This window comes from Neovison vison, chromosome 8 (assembly GCF_020171115.1).
Source record: "Neovison vison isolate M4711 chromosome 8, ASM_NN_V1, whole genome shotgun sequence".
NCBI lineage: Eukaryota > Metazoa > Chordata > Mammalia > Carnivora > Mustelidae > Neogale > Neogale vison.
This window is the reverse complement of record NC_058098.1, coordinates 132,890,503-132,917,692: the sequence shown is the minus strand read 5'-3', so window position 1 is coordinate 132,917,692 and position 27,190 is coordinate 132,890,503. Positions and strand designations below refer to the sequence as shown.

The 27,190-nt window shown below is 41.5% G+C and overlaps 1 protein-coding gene and 1 pseudogene across 2 annotated transcripts in view; both read right to left on the bottom strand.

Moving 5' to 3' along the window:
• The window catches only part of NBAS (NBAS subunit of NRZ tethering complex), a 322,741-nt gene extending 301,411 nt beyond the window's left edge, over nt 1-21,330 (bottom strand). The window contains exons 1-6 of one of the 2 annotated variants that reach the window (XM_044262053.1): nt 21,005-21,330; nt 18,598-18,652; nt 16,438-16,474; nt 12,936-13,013; nt 12,534-12,581; nt 4,777-4,820 (exon numbers count right to left, since the gene is read on the bottom strand). In XM_044262053.1, coding sequence (XP_044117988.1) covers nt 4,777-4,820; nt 12,534-12,581; nt 12,936-13,013; nt 16,438-16,474; nt 18,598-18,652; nt 21,005-21,121 — 379 coding nt within the window. In that variant the 5' untranslated portion in view covers nt 21,122-21,330. Of the gene's footprint in view, nt 1-4,776; nt 4,821-12,533; nt 12,582-12,935; nt 13,014-16,437; nt 16,475-18,597; nt 18,653-20,371; nt 20,541-21,004 lie in introns of those variants that run through there. The other variant, XM_044262054.1, reaches the window with a different exon arrangement.
• Nucleotides 7,132-8,525, bottom strand: LOC122915303 (annotated as a pseudogene).
• Nucleotides 21,331-27,190: the final 5,860 nt, after the last annotated feature.

The following is a 27,190-nucleotide window of genomic DNA, read 5'->3' as shown; positions in this document are numbered from 1 at the left end:
AAAAGGGGGTGCCTAGGTGGATCAGCCAGTTAGACCTAAGCCTTGATCTCAGCTCTCAAGAGTCATGAGTTCAAGCCCCGTGTTGGTTTCCAGGTATGTATGTATGTAGGTAGGCATGTAGCCTACCTAAAAAAAAAATTTTTTAATAAAAAATAAATAAGTTAAAAGCACTGGGTGTTATATGCAACTGATGAATCACTAAATTCTACCCCAGGAACTAATAATATGGTATATGTTAACTAAATTGAATTTAAATAAAGCATTTTTTAAAATATAATAAATTGATCACAAATAAAAATATATAATTAAAAATAAATTTAAAAATAAGGTGTTAGCTATATGAGGCAGGAAAATATCCACAAATATGAGAAAACTAAACCAATAGAAATACACCCAGAAATGATACAAATTAAGGAATAAGCAGACAAGGGCTTCAAAACAGCTATTAAAGTATTTGGGAATTCAAAGGAAAACATAAACATAAGGAACATACAGAGAATCTCAACAAAAATATGATGGAAACTACAAAATATCAAGCCAATTTTAGAAATACAAAAATATACAAGACAGTATCTGAGCGTGGGCTGTGATGGGGCCCACCAGGCCACCAATGGGCTGACGGGATCTCAGCATACTTACAACAGGCAAGCTGCTCCTTAGCACTGGAAGCTCTGGTTTATGGGATCTCAAAATCAGAAATATGGAAAAAATCTCTTAACACAGTACAGCCCAAAAAAAAAAATCTAACTTCTAATCCCATATGCTATTACTTGAGCCCCTATTCAAGGCAGAAATAGAAGGCTAATATTTATGGCCTGGCAAACAGAGCCAAAACAAGTTGCAACCCCATTTAAAACATTCTCAAATGGCATTAATTTTATAAAGTAATAATTGAAAAATATCAAAGTGGAACTAAAGAGTTCCTATTTTGGTTTGCAGACTCTGCAATCCGTAGTTTCAAAAAATGCATTAGAAACAATCTGGCTCCTTCTCTCCAAGCAGACACAGGAAATATCATTTGGCATATGAGAGTTATTCCCATAAAGATGAGTCAGATAATAAGCAAATGATCATTACCTCAAATTATATGAAATGGAAAGAAGCCATTAATGCAGCATTAAGGTCATAAATTCACACATTTGGAAGCCAACAAAATAAAACATTAGTTCTCAAAGCATTATTATCCCATCCATGCTGCCACATTAACTGTACACACTAAAACCTCTAACAAATATGTTATAATTTGTGTGAAATACAGAGGGTTAAGCTTCCCATTTTCGTGTTAACTTGCAGATCTCTCAGTTTACACACTAGCTAAGAGTAAGTGTCTAAAGTCACAACTGAAAAGAGTCCTGCAGGTCTGAATCACTCCAACATTGTGAACAGGCTTCTCAACAGCTCACCACAGGTTCCCCAAGCCCCCACCCAACAAAAGCAAGGCACTGGGAAAAAGGTAATTAAATACCTATTCCTAAATTATTCTTCTGGGAACTTCTTGATCCTTACACATTATGTAAACTGGGTCTGGTCTACTTTCATAAGCACTGGTGAGGAGGTAACTGAAAGCAAATTCAGAAGATGCTAGAGCTTGCACAAACACTGCCCTCCTAGTATTCTCAACAGAATACTACGCAAACAGAACCCCTTCTCTATTCTTTGTGGTATGTATACACGTTTGTGTGCATAAGGAATAAAAACCCTGAATATTATGGCAATTATCCATTTTATATACATATATACAAATTTTTATAAATATATATATACAGTCATAACTTTCTCGAATTAACTCACAGGAGTAGGCAAATATACTTTGTTCATACATAAACTCATAAAAATCACTGTAATAGTTCCCAAGTGACAGTACCCGCTTGACGGCATCAGGAATTGGGTGACTACTTTGTAAGACAGCACACTGGGCATCGGGAACAAAAAAAGTTGAGTAAGATGGGAGCCCTGCCTTCAGAGAATTTTCAATCTAATGGGCAATCAGACAAGCAAATCAACAATTAGGGGAAAAAAAGATTAGCTTGAGTGTAGTGATGCATGCACAAACCAGTCCTAGGAAAACATTAAGAAGGATGTCCAAATGATGAGGAAGCGGGCAGGAAGGGAAGGTTTCCCAGGAGAGTGGATGCCTGAACTGATATACGCAAGACTCATTAATTAAATAGAAAAGCAGAGCTTCCAGGCAAAAGGAACCATCTGTACCAAGGCATGAAAAGCACGATGGGGCTGGGAAAGCACAAGCTGCTTTGTACTAGAACACGAGCCGTACGGCAGGAGGATCTTAAGGGACAGACTGACTGAAAGGTCAGAAAAAATGAGCAGTATTCTACAGTCAGTGGGGAACAACTGAAGATTTTAGGCAGAACAGGACCAGTAGCGGCGGCGATAAAGGAAGCTTAAAGTCTCCTGCATACTTAGTATGTGTCAGACGTTATCCTAAGAGCTTTACATATATTAGCTTATGTTATTTTTGTCCACAAGTCAGTCTGTAACATTGTGCCATTCAGGACAGGAAACTGAGGCTCAGAGAGTAAGGCAGCTTGTCCAGGGTCACACTTCTAAAAAGCAGGAAGCCAGATCTGCAGGATAACTGAATGGAATTCCCATTTAACAGCAATCAGTTTGGCAAGCGGTGTGAAGTGTGGATCAGTGAGAGGCAAACAGAAGAAAACCTGGTCAGGAGACTGTTGTGGGGGGGGGGGACAACTTTGTAAAAATGTTAAAAGCCTGAGCTAGGGCTGTGATGGCGGAAGCAGAGGCCGGAGACATCTTCACAGATTCCCAGGGCTTGAAGTTCCGCAAAGGCGATGCTTCCCCACTGTGTCCGTACAGCTGCAGTGAAGTATTTCTGTCTTCCCTGACAGACCAAACCCTTAAGTCAAGGTCGCCTGTAGCTTACTCCTCATTTTATACACAGCACCTAGGAGTGCCTGGCACATGGCAGGAGCTTAATATTTGTCAAAGAAAGAAAAAAGAGAAGGAAAAAGAAAATGTGTTGACTTCTGGCCTGGTACGGACAATGGTATCACTGACAATCCAGGGGACAAAGCCAAGGAACAGATTACAAGAGGTCAATTTATATAAACAAATAGGCAGCTTTATATTTGTTTTTTGTTTGTTTGGTTTGGTTTTTTTTTTTTTTAAGATTTTATTTATTTATTTGAGAGAGAGACAGTGAGAGCATGAGCGAGGAGAAGGTCAGAGGAGAAGCAGACTCCCCACGGAGCTGGGAGCCCCATGTGGGACTCGATCCCGGGACTCCGGGATCAGGAAAGGCAGTCGTCCAACCAACTGAGCCACCCAGGCGTCCCTTATATTTGTTTTTAAGTTACAATACATACTGTGCGTACAGACAACTCCATAAGAACGATTACTATCTTATCAAATAGCAGATGTGGAATTACAGAAGTACAGCAATTCTGACATACTAATAGAATATCACCACTCATAAGAAAACCGAAAACATCTTTCACACATCTGATCTGTAATTTTCTGAACAAATGTGGATGAACAAAAATGAGAAAGATGAGAGGGAAACTTGCCCTGAGCCACACTCACTAATGGCACATCTGACAAGAAGCTTAAGACCACCACTGCCACAGAGAAGTTGGGGAAATCCTCTGTATTTTGTGGATTTCAGAACTATTGATGTCTTCCTTCTCCTTGCTCTTTCACTGTCAAGGATTTATCATCTTACCCTCATGCTACCTTGGAGATAAAATACGCACACTACGTTCTTCCAGTTAAATGACAAAATGCATATAAAACGCGGTGTCTGGCACACAATAAGGACACTCCAAATGTTTGTCATCATCACAACAACCACGATTACCATCATTAGGATTCCTACAACTAGGACACTGATAAACTGACCCAGCGTCAGACAGATGGAACTGCAGGTCCCTAAGTAAAACACAGAGAATAGCTGCATTTACCTAACAGCACCCTCCTAATTATTTTCTTCCCATAAGATTCCCTCTGCCTTTTCATACCTGCTCCTGCAGACAGAAACACGCCCCCGGCTTCTCCTAACTTCTACTCAACCCTTAGGTTGCTTTCCAAAGTCCCTTTTTCTCAACAATCTCATCTCATAGCCCTGGTTAAGCGCTCACTCTGCTCTATATTTTTCCTTCATCAGATTTATCAAAGTTAGTAATTATATTCTGAGTGTCTCTATACCTCAAGAGGTAGGGGACCGTGCCTTTTTGCTCACAGTCATATCCCTAGTACCCTGCAAAATGGTTCCGGTACATAAATGATAGTAATTTGTGCTGAATACATCAGAAGAAAGAGCAAATCCCAGATTTTTTTTTTACTGGTCTGTATCTAATCAACTCTTGACTTATACATAATTTTTTTTTTTTTTGCATTGAATTCAAAATAAAAGCCTAGAGGCACCTGGCTGGCACAGTCAGTAAAGCACGTGACTCCATCTCAGGCTCAGGAGTTTAAGCCCCATACTGGGTGGAGAGATTACATTTAAAAAAAAACAAAAACAAAAACAAAAAAACCCTACAGACACAAATAAGTTATCCCAAAACTGACATAGACTTTTATCTTAAAACAGTTTCAATGTCAAATCTCTTCAAAATGGACAAAGCAAAACATTTAAGGCAGTAAGAGAAATCAATTAAGAAGTTTTAAAATTATTTTAATAGAGTGGCAACAATCCTTATCAATATTTAATAACTACTCTGCCTTTTAAGGAATACTGTCAACTGTTGTAAATTTAAAATTTTCATTTTTTCCCAATATTTTGGAAACTCTTACCTTGACATTTCCCAATAATAGATGTAAAATCATCTTTTGCAGACCTGCAAAATATGTGCAAAATTAAGCCAACAGTTTCACCCCAACACTATTTTGTCATACGAGAAAACCCCACTAAAATGTTAGACAACTTGTCTGCCCAACACTAAACCAGTCCTTCTCTCAGACATGGATTTGTGCTCAAGTAAGACCCTTCCATTGGTGACAACGTTTTCTTCCAACCTTATTTCACCAGAAACAGAGCTACACCTGGAATAGTTTATATACGTATATAGTGTATGTAAGTATATACATAAGCATAAGTTAGATGAAGCATGGTCTTTTAATACAATACAGATGTGTGGCCCCTCCACAAAGGTTCTGATTCAACAAATATGGAATGGGGCCGACGAAACTTTTTATTTTTTTTTTAAGAAAACACCATTTATAGATTTTTTTTAAATTTATTTATGTGACAGACAGAGATCACAAGTAGGCAGAGAGGCAGGCAGAGAAAGAGGAGGAAGCAGGCTCCCTGCTGAGCAGAGAGCCCAATGCGGGGCTCCATCCCAGGACCCTGGCATCATGACCTGAGCTGAAAGCAGAGGCTTTAACCCACTGAGCCACCCAGGCGCCCCAATATTTTTTAAAGCTCCACAGATTGACCTTGGTCAAGAACCATGGTCTGCATCATATTATGAAGTTTAAATCACTTAGGGAAAAAAAGTCTTGCTTTAATAATCAAATAGTTTTAACAGGTGACCATAGTTGTTACCTATGTAACCCATTTAAAATCTGTGATCTTGAAATATTTATCAAAGTAATATAATTATTATATGTTTAAAAATAAAAATTGGTAAACCTTCTAGAATATAATTAAGTAACAATTCTCAAAAAACCTTAACGCCCACAGTAATTTGATCTAGCAGTTCAACTGCTTTAATAAAGTTATCCCTGGGAAATAATTACAGATACACACAAATCTCATGGAAATTCATGCAGCCTAATTTATGAAAGAGAAAAATACAGCCAGTAGAAGATCAGATTTTGCTAATGCTCTCAATGAAATATTATGCAATTACTGTACATGATTTGAAAATATAACATCTTCCCATAAGTTATCAAGAAAATAAGTATCAGGGGCACCTGGGTGGCTCAGTGGGTTAAAGCCTCTGCCTTCGGCTCAGGTCATGGTCCCAGGGTCCTGGGATCGAGCCCCACATCGGAATCTGCTCAGCGGGGAGCCTGCTTCCTCCTCTCTCTATCTCTGCCTCTCTGTCTACTTGTGATCTCTGTCTGTCAAATGACTGAATAAAATCTTAAAAAAAAAAAAGTATCAAATAGAATGTACAGAATGTTATCATTGGACTGAAGATCACACACACACAGAAAAGGTGCAAAAAACATAGAGCATTTTGGCTGACCTGTAAGTAATTTGTAGTTCTTCTTTCTTAAATACTTAATGATAAGCATCAGTTTTAAAACAAATTGTAAAAAGTAATATTTATTAAAATATGACAGACAAAAGCTAATTATAAATACAGTACTAAATTTCTTCAAGAAATTGACTATTCAGCCTCCAAGTAGAATACAGCAGAAAGAATACGGGCTTTTGGGGTGCCTGGTGGCTCAGCTGGTTGAGTGTCTGCCTTTGGCTCAGGTCATGGTCCTGGGGTTTCAGGATCTGGGGATGGAGCCCCACGTCAAGCTCTCTGCTTGGCAGGAAGCCTACTTCTCCCTCTCCCACTCCCCCTGCTTGTGTTCCTTCTCTTACTGTCTGTCAAATAAATAAATAAATAAAATCTTTAAAAAAAAAAAAAAAAAGAAAGAACATGGTTTTTGAAGTGAGGTTGACCTGATTTCAGCTCATCCAGGTAACCTGGACAAAATATTCAACAGTTTTATTTCCTCTCAATAACATAGATTGGGTAAGAGCAACTTCATAGCTTAAGGAAGGATTTAAAAAGACATTATGTATAAATTAGCACAAACTAGACCTAAGTCAGTGTTTATTACTTTCATCCTTAATATCATCACAAATAATAGCTGCTCTTCTGCTGGGGAAATGGAAAGAGGGAGACAAATTCAGTTCTGTCAAAACTTCACAAATATATCCACTTAAGCAAATTTGGGGGAAAATCCCTTTTTTTTTTTTTTTGAGTCCTTATTTAAATGCTTTTTGTTGTGTTCTGAGATGGCTCCTAATTAGTTCCTGTATTTGTAGTAGCCCATAAACGTAAGAAATTGTTACTTCACTCTTTAGGAAAAAAGGAAACACATATTATACTTATTATATGTCATTACTGCCAAATTACAAATTAAAGTAGCAATTCACAAGTCAGCTTTTTTTTTTTTTTTTTTTAGTAAAGAAAAATGTAGGGACTAACACACCCTTTTAATATGTTTTTAAATATTTTTAAGGTTTAAAAAGTGTTTAAAGTTTGTAGTTCCTAGTAGGAAAACATTATCTGAATGAATACCCTAATGGCAAACCATTGCAGAATGTTTCAGTTGCATGGGGAGCAGAGGGGTAGGGACTCTCTTCACAGCACCCCAGCTTTCTTCATGAGAAGGTCGGAGGTACACTGGTTTGTATTATTGCGACATCCATTAGGTGATCGAAGTTGCTTTTCCTTCAACAAGGGCTTTATTTGTCAGAAGGGCATTATACTTGACCTCCAAATTTGGCTGACAATTTACTGATGAGATTCATAACCTTTGGGTTGCTCTGATATTTTGACATATTCGCTGGGTTCTGGGCCACATCCTGGAAGGCCACCATAACTTCTGGATCCTGCATGGCTGCAAGAACTTCTGGATCACTAAGAATTTCATTGAGCCCAGGCATTCCTGCCATTCCAGGCATCCCCCCTGCCATTCCAGGCATTCCCCCAGGAAAGCCACCTGGGAAAGAGCCATACTGAGCTCCTGATTGTCGTCTCCTCCCTCTGGGTTCTCTCGCGTTCTTCCCGAGCCTTCTTAACCCTTTCTATTCTTTCTTTGATCTCTCACTCTTCACGTTTTCGCTCATATTTTCTCCGATGTTCAGCAATTTTCTGGGCCCTCGGCTGAACTTCTTTCAGCATCGCACTAGCATCTTCATCATAATCCAGTTTGCAAGCAAGGGCAAGATCATGCGCCGCTTCTTCCCAATGGCCCAGAAGTCTATGTGCTTTCCCGCGCCACTTATAAGGCTGAGCTGAATCAGGATTTATTTCAATAGCTCTGTCACAGTCTCGAATGGCAGCATTTGGCTTCTGTAATTTGATGAAGACACTGGCTCTCTTGGCATACAGAATGGCCAAGCGAGGATTTAGTTTGATGGCATCTGTGAACAAGTCAATGGCTTTCTGTAGTTCACCATCATTTAGGGCATCAATGGCAGCCAATTTTTTATCATTTGCCTGATCCATCATTTCCTCGGTTATCTCTGCATTTTCATCTCCCATTTCTTGAGGGGCATCGGTATCTGGTTCAATCACACCTTCATTGTCAATTTCTAGATCACTCTCCTCACTTGATGGTTCATCTGTCTTTATGTTTCCTCCGCCTTCTTACTATCTGGTTTTTCTTCCTTGATACTGTCTTCTGATTTAGTTTTATGAGTGGCAGGTGGTATTTTACCCCCCATGCTCTCCACCCACTCCCGCAGGAAACGCATTTCCTCGGTGTGCAGAACGCTCGGATCCTGCTTACACATTTTCACGAAAGCCCGAAGCTCGCTCACTTTGCGGGGGTCCATGGTCCAGAGGCAGTGGCAGGCGGAAGGCGCGGCCAGGGTTGCGACCCAATTCCAGGCGCGGGTACTAGCTCAGCGTGATCGTGTAGAAGGGGCCAAGTCAGCTTTTTATCCTCATGAGCCCCACACACAAGCAGGTTAGGTGTGCTGTATTGGCGCAAATGACAAGAGTCATCGGCCACTCACTACAAACATGCTGAGGAACAGGAGCCCTGGTACAGTGTTGCAAAAGGCAGGGCTCTCTCTCAACTAAAACTAGTATGTGCTTCAGCTTTTCATTTTTTTCTCCTCAAAAAACACTGCCTACTTATGACTGCTTCCAAGTATGAAATAATGACCTCAGACATTAGAGTGCTCCTTCATATTCGAATGCAATCAACAAATAGTGACCAAATCCCACGTGCCGACTAGCACTACTGGAGCCAATCTGACCTTCTATGTGTCTTCACCACAGCACAAAAAACAAACGTGCAATAGTGAGAACAAAGGTCTTAAAACTCAGGCATAGCCACTGTGCATAAGATTTTACTTTGAGGATCTACTCCGCACTTTTCCTTTCCTAACCATTCTGCATCTTTGCTCAAACACTCTTCCTTGGGCGCCTGGGTGGCTCGGTTGGTTGGACAACTGCCTTCGGCTCAGGTCATGATCCTAGAGTCCCAGGATCGAGTCCCGCATTGGGCTCCCAGCTCCATGGGGAGTCTGCTTCTCCCTCTGACCTTCTCCTCACTCATGCTCTCTCTGTCTCTCTCTCACATAAATAAATAAAATCTTAAAAAAAAAAAAAAACACCCTTCCTTTCAGGTTACTACAAAGTGTGGATCAATTCAGCGAGGGGAACTGCCTGCCGGCTCTGAGCGCATCAGCGGACTGTGCCCTGTAATGCCCTCCCAGCATCTGCTTCTTCCACTCCACTCACAAACACCTCACTTATTCACCAAACATCAACTAGGCACCTATTACGTCCAAGGAGATAAAAGCTATTGAAGAGGGGTGCCTAGCTGGCTGTCGATTAAGCATCTGACTCTTGATCTGGGCTTGGGTCATGACCTCAGGGTCCTGGGATCAAGCCCTGCATTGAGCTCCATGCTCAGCGGGGAGTCTGCTGGAGAGTCTCTCTCCCTCTCTCTCTGCCCCGCTCCCTGCTCGTGCATGTTCTCGCACGCATGTGCGCGTGCTCTCTCTCTCTCTCTCTCTAGCACTGCAAGAGGAAAAGGGCAGGGGTTGCTTCCAAGGAACACACAGTGTCACTGGACTTGGAGACACCAGATCCCACTCAGGTGGAATTTTTAAAAAATGACAACCCTGGAGTTGCGCAAAGCAGAAGCCCTAACTGTACCAGGGGAAACCAGAATGTAAGCATACACGCATATATGGCTCAACAACATGATCAAAGGTAGTAGAGATCAGTGGTTCAAAGCAGGAACACTGAGGCTAGAATGGTAGATTTCAAATCCTCAAGCAAGTAATTTAGCCATATTGTGCCAGCTTCCTCCTTTCTAAAATGGAGAAAAATAGCAATACATACCTCACAAAGATTTTTTTTTCTTTGCTTCTGCAAAGATTAAATGAATTAGCACATGCAACGCACTTATAAGAGTGCCCAACGCCATTAGCATTAGCCTACCATTAGGTATAACAGTGTTGCTTTCAGGAGCATAGCGGATTAGTACTTAAGCAGTGAGGGGGAGGGATAGGTCCATGGGGAGTGTGTTCCTGAAAAGCTTCCTGATGGAATCCATGCCTCACCATGTAAGACTCCTTAGATATACTAATGTTATCAAAACCTTTTGCAAATTATGCATCAGATGAATAAGATTCTGATGAGCATACTTCCATTGCCCAGAAATCCTCCCTCACCACTTAGTCTCAAATACATAAGTGCATTCCTAGAGTTGAATATGTTTACAAGCTTTATAAACATTTTACACTCTAACAATCCAGTAGCAAATCCTTTTATAAAAGCAAATTTTTTTTTCATCTCATCAAAAATTGTACTAACAAGTTCCATAAATCCTTGGTCAAACTCTTCACTGGCCTGTCAATCCCATCCCCACATGCACATTCTGACCCTAACACCTAAGATCATTCCACCGATGTTCTCATTTCATGGAAGGAAGATGGAAATTTTGAGGATTAACTGCTATATATAAAGTCACACCATAAGCATATTTCTCAAAAAGATAGATTTCACATTCCTGGAACAAACGCAATAGCAAGTACTCGCCCAATCCTACAAACGGAAGTCCAAAAATTGTGCCAACTTGATGCTTACTGATGCTACAGAAAAAAAAGAGGGACTTGCCTATCAAAGCCATGCCAAATTAAGAAATGTAGTTTTGAAAGGCTGTCATTATTGCCAATCATCTCCATCCTGATGATTGTACGAGGGATCAGGAAACAAAGCCTCCACATCTGAAGCTGATGCTCCAGTGGGAGCAAACCTCTGTCTACTCCCCCACAAGTAGAGGGGTCCAGTTCTGTTTGGATAACTGGAAAAAGATAGTACACAAACAGAAAGCTAAAACCAGTGTGGTAACAATTGAGTGTTCATTACACTATGTTATCAAGAATAATGAAGTAGGGGCACCTGGGTGGTTCGGTGGGTTAAAGCCTCTGCCTTTGGCTCAGGTCATGATCTCAGGGTCCTGGGACTGAGCCTCGCATTGGGCTCTCTGCTCAGCTGGGAGCCTGCTTCCCCATCTCTCTCTGCATGCTGCTCTGCCTACTTGTGATCTCTGTCAGTCAAATAAATAAATAAAATCTTTGAAAAGAAAAAAAAAAAAGAAGAATGAAGTGTTAGGAAGAAGTCTGGACAGGTATCTAGATACCCAGAAATTTCACTCTCATTGTTTTTTGCTTTTTTTTAAGATTTTTTATTTATTTATTTGATAGAGATCATAAGCAGGCAGAAAGGCAGGCAGAGAGAGAGGGAGAAGCAGACTCCCTGCTAAGCCTGCTGAGCAGAGAGCCCGATGCAGGGCTGATCCCAGGGCCGATCCCAGGGTCCTGGGATCATGACCTGAGCCAAAGGCAGAGGCCTTAATCCACTGAGCCACCCATGCGCCCCTCCCATTGTTTATTTTTAAATACCAGGAGTTACGCTTTGCCTGAAGGAGTAGGACGCCTGGGTGGCTCAGTTGGTTGGACGACTGCCTTCGGCCTCTAATTTTAGAAATGCAGCATGTTTAGTCTGCACTATTCGTAATTTCAAAAATAATAATAATAATAATTAACCAGTTTTCCTGAATTAGTTGCTATTGTTGCTATTTCTTTTACAACTGATATATGACTTAAAAATAAAGTACATAGGGGGATGCCTGGGCGGCTCAGTCGGTTGATCATCTGACTTCAGTTCAGGTTGCCTTCTCAGGGTCCTGGGATCCAGCCTTGCTTAAGGCCCCCTGCTCAGCGGGGAGCCTGCTTCTCCCTCCCCTCCCCTCTCCTCTTAGCTCCCCCTCGTCCTGCTCTTGCTCTCTAATTAAATAAATAAATAAATAAATAATAAAAAAATAAAATTAAAAAAAATAAAGTACACGGAAAGCCCAGCTTAGAGAAGCCTTCTAGATGTGAATATAATAACCTTTGAATGTCTAAAGAGAACAGACTATCATTGGCCTCAAGTAATATATGGTCTTTGTCTTTTGCGGACTCATATTCCATCCAGAGCTTTATGCCAACAGAACAAAGTGGTCCCTACTTTAATACCTTGTTGATAATCTGCTTTAGCTTACTTAGCAGTAACTAGTCAAACAAGAAAGATTAATTCTAGAGTTCTGATCTATTGATCTAGAGCCTGGTCTATTGAAAAAGTAACATTTCTCAGGTAACAGCAGACTGATTCCAGGAGTAGACTCTGCTATTCTGACAAAGTGTCTCTCACCCTGTAATTGACATAAGTGATGTTTGAGGTCTCACAAAATTATGTGCGCTAATGGTAAAATCCCTTTAAATTCACCCCTCCAAAACTCTTAGTTCCCATAAATCCAGTAAAATTTTCTCAAGGGAAATTTTAAAAATGAGTAACATTAACAATTACCTGATCTCTACACACTGATCCTGAACGGCAGCCAAAAGTTTTCCATTGCTTTCATGGGAGAGAAAGAGAAAAAAAATTCTATATGATTATGTGTAGCAGTCTTCAACAAAGATGGAATGACTTTAAGAAGTTAAAAATCATTTTTAAATGCTTACACATCTTCCATTACCCAACTTTTGATCTTAAAGGAGTATAAAGGTACCAACGCGTACACAAAAATGATCCAACATAGTTGAGTTAATACATTTAAAAGATACCCAGTCATATGTGACAAAGTGAATTCACATGCAATAAAAAAATAAATAAAATCAAAACTGCAAGCTAAAAGAACCCAAAATTAATATCCATAATGAAACTTAAGTGCTAATCCCAGTAGAGAAACACAAATTTTTAACACCTTACCTTGCAAGTACCAAATGCCAGTTTATCTGTTTATTAACCAAACGAACTAGTCCATCAGGGAGCAAAAAAGGCACAGGGCTGAAACAACACATTAGCCAACTTAAAATCTAATCATGAAAGCACATATAAATAAATAAATATTATAAACAGCATATAGAGCTATAGGAAGATAAGATTTTTTTCCATTAGAAGATTTGAATATTGGTAAGCCCTAAAGAGTTATTAGTTATCTAAAAGTTGACCACATACATATATCTCTTTTTCCAGAAAAACATGGTAGTATGTTCAAATACATAAATTTTATGTCCTTTCTAAGGAAAAGACATCAAGATACCAGTAACATAGCAGAGTGAGCCTGTAAGAAACCCTTCCTGTTATACACACCTAGAAATCCTAACTCACCTCTAGCAAATTCTAGTATACAGCTAAACTCATAAGAACAAAAGGAGTCCTCAAGTGTTAGAAATGAAAGAGGAACTTAAAGTTAGAATTGGGTAGAGGTACAAGAACTCAAAAGAGAAAGCAACACCTGGGACAGGAAAGGAACTGTGGGGGGCCTACAAAGAACAAGAGCTGGAAGGGAGGTGCTGGCCAGCACCACCCTTGACCCCTTGACAGGACTGCATTCTCAGAGAAAAGAAAACCAGACAAACTTCAACATTTGGGGGGGGGGGGTCATTGTCATTCAAGAATACCATCTCTGTCTGGAATTTGATCTGTGGGAGGATGGGAATGAAATCCCCATAAAAAAGAAAAACCCAAGCCTTTACTACAAGCAAGATCAGACCACAATTCCAGCTTACTGAAGGCGTGTGAGAATCGCCAAGCATAAGCTCACAATAACATCATTCACAAAAGACAGGAGGAAAGGATTCACGGTCAATGCATGGGCAGATACAACAAATCAAGAGTAACACGGGAGGAAATCAAGAAAAGAGATGGAGGGACGCCTGGGTGGCTCAGTTGATTAAGCAGCTGCCTTCGGCTCAGGTCATGATCCCAGGGTCCTGGGATCAAGTCCCACATAGGGCTCCTTGCTCCGCAGGGAGCCTGCTTCTCCCTCTGTCTTCTGCCTGCCATTCTGTCTGCCTGTGCTCTCGCTTCCTCTCTCTCTCTGACAAATAAATAAAATCTTTAAAAAAGAAAGAAAGAAAGAAAGAAAAGAGACAGAAAAGAAGAACAAAGAAAATAAGCTGGTGAAAAAAAAAGGGAAAAACACTATGGAAATTAGAAAACAAAAAAGTAGGATAAAAATATCAGTAATAGACTTTCAGCATATTTACATTCATGTCTGAAACACAAAATATTTTATACCACGGTAGTTACAGGACTGTTATAGCAAAGGTATGAAACATGCATGTGAATGATACCATCAGCTTGAGGATGGCAATTTCCTCTAGAGGGGAAGTGGGCGAGGGGGGCAAAGAGTTGTTAACAGTTTGCATAAAAAGAGGGAAAGGCTATCTGAACCAAACAGCAACAACTGCCTAATTCCCATGTAGATAACACTATAATAAACTTGTTTAGACTTATAGCACCTATAATTCTCAGTCTGTTTATAATAATTCACAATTAAAAGAAAAAAAGAAACTTTAAAAGAAAAAAACCACCTGAAGCAAATATTGCCCCCAAAACCTTTAGGTTTCTTTACTATAAACTCAAGAGCAAAAACTGAACTTTTCTCAGTTAACTTTAGGTTACTTATGAAAGTCACATAACATGTAGAAAATTAAATAATCACTTCATGGTGTATTGGGGTATACTAACATTATTTTCTGCCCACACTTCCCCTTATAAGATGTTCAGGACTAGCAAGCTAGAGTGAGTGAGCTCAGGAAAAACAGCCCACCTCTCAAATATTCCTCCCCATCCCTGCCCCTCAAGCACCTCTTAACTCTTTACCCTATCATACTGGACACACACCTCTAAAAAAAGATAAAATTCAATAAGAAATTTAATTTACAGGGACGCCTGCCTCTGCCTTCGGCTCAGGTCATGATCCCAGGGTCCTAGGATTGAGCCTCACATAGGGCCCTCTGCTCAGCAGGGAGCCTGCTTCCCTCTCTCTGCCTGCCTCTCTGCCTACCTGTGATCTCTGTCTGTCAAATAAATAAATAAAATCTTTAAAAAAAAAAAAAGAAATTTAATTTACATACATACACACACACATACACACACACAGAGCAGATGAAAAAAAAATCAGAGCTAATCTAGAGAAGAGCCAAAGGTTGCTTTTATAAAACTTTATTATCTCTGGAGCTTTTAAGATTAGATATTTTTTTTTTTTAAGATTTTATTTATTTATTTGACAGACAGAGATCACAAGTAGGCAGAGAGACAGGTAGGGAGAGAGGAGGAAGCAGACTCCCTGCTGAGCAGAGAGCCTGATGTGGGGCTTGATCCCAGGACCCTGGGATCATGACCTGAGCTGAAGGCTGAGGCTTTAACCTACTGAGCCACCCAGGCACCCCAAGATTAGATATTCTTAAACAATCTGTGTTAAAAACATCTATGAAACAATTCCTACACACCTGTCTAAAAGCACAACTATATCATTTGTCAAAAGGATCATTTCTTTCCTCCTCTGAAGGTTGAACACTCACACCATGTCTAAAAAGACTTAACACTCAAAAGAATGAGAACGTACCCAAGAACTCAAACACAAAGGACCTTCCCTGATGCTCGGAGACTGAATATTGACCACAAGAACTGTTATTACAATAAGAACAAACTCGTTTTTAAAAAGATCCCAACTATGGACTCTGAAAAACAATCTGAGGGGTTTGAAGTGGCGGGGGGGAGGTGGGAGGTTGGGGTACCAGGTGGTGGGTATTATAGAGGGCACGGCTTGCATGGAGCACTGGGTGTGGTGAAAAAATAATGAATAATGTTTTTCTGAAAATAAATAAATTGAAAAAAAAAAAGATCCCCAACCTACATACATAAATAAGTAAATAAATAATAAAGTATAATAAAATAAAATAAAAAGATCCCCAACGGGGCACGTGGGTGGCTCAGTGGTTAAGCCTCTGCCTTCAGCTCAGGTCACGATCTCAGGGTCCTGGGATCGAGCCCAGCATCGGGCTCTTTGCTCAGCGGAGAGCCTGCTTCTCTCTCTCTCTCTCTCTCTGCCTGCCTCTCTGCCTACTTGGGATCTTTCTCTGTCAAATAAATAAATAAATAAAATCTTTAAAAAATAAAATAAAATAAAACAAAACAAAAAGATCCCCAAGCTCCAGACCCATCATGTGGGCATTCAAGATAAGGCTGACAACACTCACCAGAGAAACCAGAAGTCCTCCAGAGATATTCTGACTAATGACTAAAGAACAAAAATTACCCGAAGTCAACTGAGATATCTTGTCAGTGTATCAACTATTTGAAAAGGTCTACTTCATCACCTGAATGTCAGCATCTGGATCACAACCTGAAGTTTCAATTCTGAAAACTTAAGTCATAAGTAGGATAAAATTTGTATTTGATATTTGGAAGAGACACTTACCTGTACCAGATGTATTGACGTAAAAATAATAAACGATCTGTAATAAAAATAACAAAATGAAATACGAATCAGCTATTGTCTAGGAATCGCTTTCAAATTAGCTTCAGTGATAAGTCTAAAATAACTGCAGACTGAGTCATTACAAAACATGGAGAACAAAATTCTTAAAATAAAGGAATATAACCTAATATACACTATAACTTTTATAACATCAGACATTTCTGTATATTAAGTCCCAAGTTTGTGTTACTCGAAACTTTCAAGTATTTCCTAACAGTACAAAAAGGAAATGTGGGAAATGTGGTTTGAGATGTTAAATGTCACCAAAGAGGCTTTAATAAATCCAAGGAGTAGAAGTCATAGTAATCACCCTTTAAAACCAAAATATTTGTATAAAAATTAAGGTATTATTTTGTACTTTACAGCAAAGATTTAAAAAAAATAGTAACACTTAAAATGCAGAACTCCAGGGGAAACAAAATCTCTAACACACTGAAAATAAGGGGACATCTTGAGCGGAGTCAGGAGGCTAGAAGGGGGAGAAGGACCTCTCAACATCGATTATAGAAAGAAGTGTCAGGCCTCAACAGGAGAATCAAGAGGAAAGTATCATCAGTTACAGGCCCCAGGAAGGAAGGGATGTACCTGTACCAATGTACTGTCACACCGCCTGCAAGAAACAGACTCCCCCTGCAACTCAGGGGATAAGAAACCATCATCACCCTGAAAGCTTTTTTCTACTCGACCTTCATTCAAAACAACCCCTCCCAACTTCCTCCTCTTCCAGAAAATAATGTTCTTCTCCTCTGTCTGTTGGACTTAGCTATAGTTTTACTATAACTTGCTTGTCCTGAATTGCAATTCTGTTATTCCTGAATAAACAGGAATTTTGCTGATAACTGACAGTTTGCTTTTAAGATTAACTACACTATTGACAAATAATGTTTTATATGATCTCATTTAAAATGTGTATGAGAATGTGAATATGTAGGTGTAGATCAATGAAAAAAAGAGTGAAGGGTAAGAGATTCCCTCCAAGTGGTAAAATGAGAAATTATATATCTGAATTTGTGGTTATCCATAGCCTCTAATTTCTCTATATGAATTTTATTACTTATATACATTTTCTTAATTACCAAAATTTTAAAACATTCATCACAATGAAAACTGAATATGCTAGTGCTTATAATAGAAGATAAAATTAGAGTTAATTTCAAGTACTTAGCTCCTTTGAAACTGAATCTGCTCTGTGTAAGTAGCTCAAATTCATCAGTTACTACAAAGATGAGCTTTGGAGCCAGAAAGACAATGCAGTCAAATTCCAAATGAGTGACCTTGGGCAAGTTTCCTCATCTAAAAACATGAAGTCCTAATAGCACCTACCTTGCTGATCTAATAAAGGATTAGATCAATAAATATAAAGAAAGTTCTCTTGGCACCAACTTAATGCAACCAGTGCTCAAGTCTTCCTCAGATACCCTGAGCTCATAAGCAAAGTCTGTCAGGAGTTACACGAATGCTCTGGTTAATCAAAATTTTAATCTGAATAACTCTAACCAGATGTTGCTGGAACATCACGTAAACCACTTAAAACAGCTTGTCACTTTCGGTGTCCAGACTCTGAGACACTGGGTTTGATTTTCTTCAGTTCTTCTAGAACACATCCATAATAGTTAACCTTAAGCCATACTTTAGCTCTAAGCTGGATTAAAAATGTGTGCGTATACATATACATATATATACGTATACATCCACATATCATATATAGTCAAAATATATACAAATATCTGTATATATATAAAATTAAACTCAGGTAACATGTATGCTATTCACTTTTATCTGGCGTTATAAGTCTAAAAGAACGCTTTAAAATTCCTAAAGTTTTTGGGACACCTGTGTGGCTCAGTTAAGTGTGTTTGCCTTTGGCTGAGGTCATGATCCCAAGGTCCTGTGATATAGTCCCGCATCAGGCTCCTTGCTCAGCGGGGAGCCTGCTTCTGCCTCTACCTGCTGCTACCCCCTGCTTGTGTTCGGACAAATAAATAAAATTCTTTTTAAAGGTAAGTAAATAAATAAATTTCCTAAAGTTCAAACAGTAAAGTTATAAATGAAATGAAAAAATTATCTATCATTATATAAAGAAAAATAAGCTGTATTTACCTCTAATCGCTTTTGTGATGATAAAGGATGCACCATGTTTTCGGTTGCCTCTAGACTACAATGGGAAAAAAGAATTTACATTTGAGAATTTTCTAGGAATACTTACACAATATGTAAGGTTACGTTTACTTTACTAATATTCAGTGCAGGGTACAAGTTACCAATATTTAAAAACCACTATTTAGAAACAAAAGAAGTAAAAGCAGGACTGAAAACCGTGACAGCAAAAGTAAGCATGGTAGAGTTATAGGCATTTGTCCCAACAAATTTTGAGGGGAGGACAAGGATTGAAGGTGGAAACTCAAACACCAAATATCAAAACACCAGTCCAGAGACCGTAGTCGTCAAGGGCAAAGACCATGTTGGTTGTCAGTTCAGCAGTCTACTTGGGTGGGTGAGAGAGGCCTAAAGTAATCTTTGCTTGCAGGAGAAGTGCTCATGTGGATTAATAAACTCTTGCCTGCAGGCAAATTTGAGTATTTGTTGTATATCCACAGAGAAAATGCTACCAACACGCACACTGATACACAAGTGGTACACTAAATAGTTCCCAAGTACAGACTAAACACTAAGCTGAACAGTAGCAGGCACTACAAATAATGAATACGAGGTACTAATGTGCTGCTAAGAGAGGAACATGGAGATGCAGGAAGTGCAGACAGATAAAACTGAAAAGCACAGAAAAGATACTTCACTCCACTAACATGAATTGATTATCCACTGATCAGTAATACACAGTTTGGTCCTGAGGAGGGTTATAAAGATGAAACAGATGTAATCGTCCTCCAAGACCTTGAAGAGGGATAGGTGAAATCAATCGAACCAGAACAAAAACAAAACTAAAAAAAAAAGTGCTATGCATTTCAATGTAAGTTGATGCTGTGCTTTTTTAAATGGATTTATCATGTGAAGCATTCTGCAACGTTCCAGTAAAGAACCAATGGGTGCTAAGGAGTGAATATGCAATCTTTTTCCACCAATAGCAGCAGCAACATACTACATACAACATCCTAACTACATACCCTACAACATTCACATTGTTCAAGACCAACAGAAACTAAGTAAATACTTGAAAAACAGTATGTACACCCTAAAAAAATACACTATTCAAGACAAGCAGAGAACTGCAATGTAAAGGAGGTTAAAGAAAAACTACAAATTTTATAGATCAGAGAATGAGCAGCTTCTCCGGTAAAGAAACAGTAAAAGTGTTGTAATAAAGAGTCCATAGGTCAGGACTCCTTGATCTTTAATAAAAGTCCTTCTGGGGGCGCCTGGGTGGCTCAGTGGGTTAAAGCCTCTGCCTTCGGCTCAGGTCATGATCCCAGGGTCCTGGGATCAAGCCCCACATGGGACTCTCTGCTCAGCGGGGAGCCTGCTTCTTCCTCTCTCTCTGCCTGCCTCTTTGCCTACTTGTGATCTCTGTCTGTCAAATTAAAAAAAAAAAAAAAATGTCCTTCTGAATCTTGTTGCATCCTCGGAGTCTAAAACAATGACAGGCACTCAGTAAATATGTTGAATAAATGTGGATTCACTGGTCACCTTATGCTGGGAGTCCCCTCTCTGTGCAACAACTGAAAACCCCAAGGTCCAGTTAAGGTTTCCAACCCCTTGAACCCCTTCTTCAGGACGGAACCCAACCCCAGGTCAGCAGCTCCTCACTCTTCTCTGTCGCTTTGTTCAAACCGTTATCGAGCGCAATTACACTAAGTAGCAAAAAGGGCTCACTGGCTGGTCTCCCATCTAGACTGCAGACGCTACAAAAGTTATTCACCTTTCCATGCCCACCGCCCGAACAGTATCCGGGACGTGGACGGACACACACGTAAATCATCTGGGAAACGGACGGACACACTGGCACTTTGAATGCTTGTTTACTGAAATGCGCAGGGATGGGTGCAATTCAGCACCAAGGAGGGGTGAAGGTCTGACGCCGCACTCCGCGGCGGCCCTCCAGATGCTGAGTGGACTGCAGGGTCATGGAAAGTTCTCCCGCTGCAGAGAGGATCAGCCCCGGTCCGCTCTTGCCTCGCCTCCCGGAAAGGACCCCCGAGAATCCAGGCAACTGCAGGACCCTGGAGTCCAACGTTGTGCCTCCCCTCCAAACTGAGGAGAAGCGAAACTGAGATCCCGAATGGGAAGGTTCGTGCCCCAGAGCCCAAGGTTTTGCCCCGACGACCAAATTCGGAAGCCCGGTGGGGGGGGGGGGGGGCTCCCGGGTACCTTCGGCTTTAGGGCACCCAGACCCCCGTTAGCTCGCGGCGCCGTTGCCACGGCGACAGCACCAGCGGCGGAGCCCTGCTCCCCCTCCCACCCGGCTCCACTACCCTACGTGGCTCTGCTACGTGGCTCTCCCCGGACAGCGCCCGCGCCAGGCTGGCCGCAGCGCCGGAGGGGCCTGGTTCACCTGCACTTCTGTCTCCGAGGGCCACTCGGTGTTGACCAACAAGTCATAGAGAATCGTCTCCTCCTCTCCCTCCGCAGTGGCTGGATTCACAGCCGGCGCCGTCTCGGAGGCCGCCATGTTCGCCCGGCAGCGGAGCAACCGAAGCGGGGCCACTACGGCATCTCGCAAAGGACAAACTTCCCAGGCCGCTGTCGCTTTGGATTCACGGGGAGGAGGTGTGGTTAACTGGGCGTGGAAAGGAACTACTGCATTAACCCTTTTAAGAGCAGGAAATAAGTGACTATTGCTTGACAGGGATATGACTTAGGTCCGGGTCCCTGGCACCCCTTGTTTATTAATCTGCGTGAGATGACCTTGTCTGAACCCCTCCTATCCAGACAGCTTCTCCAAAACAGAAGTCGTACAAGTATCTAAGATGCTAGCATTCATTTGCCTATCTGTGGCCAAATACGAAGAGTGCTAACAGTGGTTTTTAAATAAGCAGCAAAAATGATGCAACTCAACAGATTAAGCCAATGAAAGGTGTCAGAGGAACGATACTATGGGAGCTCAGAAAAGGCAACAAAGGTCACAGAGTCTGGGTCAGGTTTCTGGAGGAGTGGAGCTTGTCTTTGGTCTGTAAGTGGAATTTGAATCAAGCTGCGAAGGTTCGGGAGAGCATCTTAAGTAAGGGGAAATTGAGTGAACAAAGACAGGCAGAAAAATGCATAGTTGAAAGAGCAGGCAGCTGAATATAACCCAAGTGGGGAAAGGGTATGGAAGCAATAAACTTGAAATAACACATTGAGGACCTACTTGGAGCTAAACTGCCAGCCTCATTTGTTCATTTATTCATTTAACAAGTGCCTCTATGTAACCCTAATGAATATACAGTGTACAATAAATTAGCACTGTGTCACATTCAAAAGAAACACAAATACTGAAGATTTCTTGCAGGAATTATATTGCATAATATCCCTTAAGATGCATTCGGCAGTAATGCAATTAAAAACCTCAGCTGGGGGGCGACTGGGTGGCTCAGTGGGTTAGGCCTCTGCCTTCGGCTTGGGTCATGATCTCAGGGTTCTGAGATCAAGCCCTGCATCGGACTCTCTGCTTGGCGCGGAGCCTGCTTCCCCCTCTCTCTCTCTGCCTGACTCTCTGCCTACTTGTGATCTCTGTCAAATAAATAAATAAAATCTTTGAAAAAAAAATTTTAAAACTTCAGCTGGGAAGCCTAGGGATCCCATTTCTTGCAAAGTTAAATGACCTCAAAGCCTGCCCTATATCACCTGTCCATGCCCCTTACTCTCCCCACCTCACTCCTGCTTCTCACCTCTCGACCCACCACCTTCAGCCACACTGACCTTGCTGTTTGGGAACACAGCAAACACACTTCCCTTCAGGGACTTTGCAAGGGTTGTTCCCTCTGTTTGGAAGGTTTTCTACCAGGTATTTGTCTCTCTCTCTCTCTCTCTCTCATTTCCAAGTTTTTGTTCAAATGTCACCTTCTCTCTGGAAGCCTACCCTGACTGCTTATTTCTAAATTTGTAACCACCTTCCCTGAACTCCAGATCTCCAGATTCCCCCTTACCTTCTGTTTTTTTTTTCTATAACATTTATCACCAAAACACTATAGAATGTATGTTTCATTCTATTTTTGTATTGTTTGTCCCCATTCCCTAAAATGTAGGCTCCACCAGGACAGCGTGCACTATCATATACATAACACTGCTAAAATGGAAAAAAAAAATCAGAATTTTCCCTGTGTAGGGAAAATCCAGTTCCTCCCTACTACATGTTTTTTTCCTATGAACCTTCTACCTACACCAAACACTTATTATTATTATTAACATATAGTGTTATATGCATATGTTATATATATATAACATATATGTTAACATATGCATATGTTATATGTTATACGCTTCGGGGCATCAGTCTTACACAATTCACAGCACTCATCATAGCCCATACCCTCCCCAATGTCCATTACCCAGCCACCCCATCCCTCCCGCCTTCCTCCACTCCAGGAACCCTCAGTTTTTTCCTGAGATTAAGAGTCTCTTATGGTTTGTCTCCCTCCCCGGTCCCATCTTGCTTCATTTTTTTCCCCTCCCTTCCCCAACGACCCCCTGCCCTGCCTCTCAAATTCATCATATCAGAGAGATCATATGATAATTGTCTTTCTCTGGTTGACTTATTTTGCTTAGCATATCACCCTCTAGTTCTATCCACATCCTTGTAAATGGCAAGATTTCAGGGGGTTTTGATGGCTGCATATTATTCCGTGGTGTGTGTGGGTGTGTGTGTGTGTGTATCACATCTTTTTTATCCATTCGTCTATTGATGGACATCTAGGTTCTTTCCATGGTTTGGCTATTGTGGGCATTGCTGCTGTAAACATTCAGGTGTACGTGTCCCTTCCAAATGCAAGCTCGTACAGCCACTCTGGAAAACAGTATGGAGGTTCCTCAAAAAGTTGAAAATAGAGCTACACTATGACCAGCAATCATACTACTGGGTATTTGCCCTAAATATACAAATGTAGTGATACACCAAACACTTCTTTTTTTTATTTTTTATTTTCAGCGTAACAGTATTCATTGTTTTTTGCACCACACCCAGTGCTCCATGCAATACGTGCCCTCCTTAATACCTACCACCTGGCTCCCCCAACCTCCCACCACCACCCCCACTGCCCCTTCAAAACACTCAGATTGTTTTTCAGAGTCCATAGTCTCTCATGGTTCACCTCCCCTTCCAATTTCCTCAACTCCCTTCTCCTCTCCATCTCCCCATGTCCTTCATGTTATTTGTTATGCTCCAGAAATAAGTGAAACCATATGATAATGGACTCTCTCTGCTTGACTGATTTCACTCAGCATAATCTCCTCCAGTCCCGTCCATGTTGATACAAAAGTTGGGTATTCGTCCTTTCTGATGGAGCCATAATACTCAATCGTGTATATGGACCACATCTTCTTTATCCATTCGTCCATTGAAGGGCATCTTGGTTCCTTCCACAGTTTGGCGACCGTGGCCATTGCTGCTATAAACACTGGGGTACAGATGGCCCTTCTTTTCACTGCATCTGTATCTTTGGGGTAAATACCCAGTAGTATAATGGCAGGGTCATAGGGAAGCTCTGTTTTTAATTTCTTGAGGAATCTCCACACAGTTCTCCAAAGTGGCTGCACCAACTTACATTCCCACCAACAGTGTAAGAGGGTTCCCCTTTCTCCACATCCCCTCCAACACATGTTGTTTCCTGTCTTGCTAATTTTGGCCTTTCTAAGTGGTGTAAGATGGTATCTCAATGTGGTTTTAATTTGAATACACCAAACACTTCTGACAGTTCTGGTTACCAAATGTGTGGAGATTTTCCCCCACACCATCAAGTAATTCTCAGACACCAGTGGAATGTCCCAAGAGTTCGACACTCTCTTCAAGAGGTGGGATCAGATACCACAGGTTCGGGCTCAGTCTCACAAGACTGCCCCCCCCCACATGCACAATCCCATACACTTCAGATGCCAGTGAAAAGCCCAGGTGCTTCTGTGTAAGCAGTGCGTGCTAACAACACGGGCCACGGGAGCACCTTATCACCTGTGCCTCCGACCACCAGCTACAGGTCAGATTCCAAAGACCCCTCTTCTTGGGTTCCATTAATTTGCTAGAGCAGCTCACAGAACTCAGGAAAACACAGGTTTACCAGGTTATTAAGGAATATGATAAAGGATACAGATGAACAGCCAGATGAAGAGGTACGTAGGGCAAGGTCTAGGAGGGTTCCAAGTGCAAGAACTTGGTCCTGCACAGCTGGGGAGTGTCACCCCCTCGTGTGGTTGTATTCACCAGCCTGGAAGCTCTCCAACCCCTCCCCCCATCCTGACTGTTGAAAATTTTATACAGGCTTCCTCACTTAAGCATGATCAATGATTAATTCCATTTCCAGCTCCTCTCCTCTTTCCAGAGAAAGGGGCTGAAAAGTCCAACCTTCTAATCATGGCTTGGCCTGTCTGGTGACCTGCTGTCATTAAAGAGTCATCTAGAAGCCCACTCAGAGTCACTTTGCTAAAACAAGACACTCCTAGGGCTGTTATCACTTAGGAGTTTACAAAGGTTTTAGAAGCCCTGGGTCAGGCATGCGGTCAAAGACAAATAATTGGAACAAGAGATACACCTAGTATTATCTCTTAAGGAATACAGGGAGGTTAGGAGCTCTGTGCCAGGAACCAGGGGAAAAGACCAATAGTTGTATTTTCCTTCTATCTCACAAATGCCATATACCTCACTGCTATATCCCCAGAATATATACCAGTATTTGGCACAGAGCACAGGACAAAATATATATGTATTTGTTGAATAAATGAAAAATGACCCCCAGAACCTTTTTCAAACTTTGTTTCCCCCAAAGTACTTCTCTTCAGAGCAGTGGTGTTTTTTGATCAGATTCTCAACGGCGGACCCCAGACATTTGCACGCAGATGTGGCATGCGGTAGAACATTAAGAGGTAGGAATGCCATTCAGTGGAAATACACTAGGAGGGTGGTCCCTGGAGCTGCAGGTCCTCCTTGGTCCTGCCTTCACCCCGTCCTGCACACCAAGTCTCCTCGGCTCTCTGTTCCTCCCCGGCTCATCCAAGAGTCTGGGACAGAGACTGAGATCGCTCTCTGCTTCCTTCATGCCCTTCACCGCCATCAGTGGATCAGCGCCCAAACGGCCAGGAGGTAATCGGCCAAGCTTACACAGCTTGGTATGTGAAGGGGACAGGTGCAAACATACCACCAAGAAAATGGTTTTCTTTTAGCATCATCACACTGTAAATTGCTTTATCTGTCCTCACGCAGCCTCACTTGCCATAGTCTATACAGCAGAACAGGAGACCTAGGGCCACGCCTGACTGATCCATGGGAGCTCCTGGTCTAAAGAAACAGCAGGCATGGGCTGAAACCACACCACGTGACTGCATGTTTAAATTGGGAGCAATTTCTGGAAGGAAAATTCTACCCCCTCGACATGCTCTGAGCAGATGGATAAGCAGGTTAGGTAAGATAAGCCCCCTTCACCACTACTTAAACTCTGGAATAGTTTTTGGAGAAAGAAGAAGGTGAGGTGCCCACTAAAAGGGAAGAAGGTGGGAAGAATAAAGAGGTCCTGACAAGAGCTCCAACTCTACAGCATCAGACCTTCCACAGAGGAGATCTCCAGAGAAGAGATCAATTTCAAATCAAAGTTCAGGCGAGTTTAAGGGTCAGGATGATTTAAGACAGGTGCGGGGGGCGGGGACTCAAGTCAAGTCGCTAATGGATCTTATTTTCAGTAACTATATGATTAACTGTCCAAACTGAGACCCTTTGAGAATGAAAAGGAATGATTTCAATAATCCACCTAGGAAAACAGGCAAGAAACAGGACTATGTTGGGCAAGCGGACATGAGGGGCACGCTAATCTAGAACAAGAGAGCGGCGACACTGTGAAGGAGCCAAGGGTCGTTCACAAATACAGCCAGACTCTTCCTGATTCTCTAAGGGTGACTGACGGAGTGACAGCGACCATCCTGGCCTGCCCAGGCCATTAGCTTTTGGAGAAACTGTTTCCCTCACTCTCCCTTCAGACTCTGCCTCCTGGATCCAAACCTCCCCACTCAGAACTAGCCCCATTCCCCTGACCTCTAGCACTGGGCGGAGAATTCTTCCCTGGCCTGGACTGATTGACTTTACGATGGAAGTGGAGGAAAAGCATTGTTCCTTCTCAGATCACAGGGTTTAAAAAAGACAAATTGGGAGTTTTGGAAGCCCTCTTACTCACCATGTATGGAACCTTCTCCACCGGGAAAGAGAATGAAGCCAATGAGAATGAAAACAAAACAAACAAACAAAAAACCAGAGGAGAGATAAAGACCTCATTTGGTATTAACAGGCCTGAGATAAGTGACATCTGTGTCCTTCCTTCGTGACCCAGGAAGGCTTCGTGACCTGAGGCTAATTTGAGTTGAATGTCAATGCATTCACACCACTCCTCTGTCCAATAGACTTTGCAAATGTCCCTCATTTAGAATCCTTGTTTAGGGTCTGGATCTCTGCAATGTTGCTTCTGACATATTAGAATTAGTATTAATAAAACATAAATGGTATTATTACAGCAATACATTAATAGTAACTGTAAAGTTTTTTTCCCCGCGAGCTAAACACAATACCAGG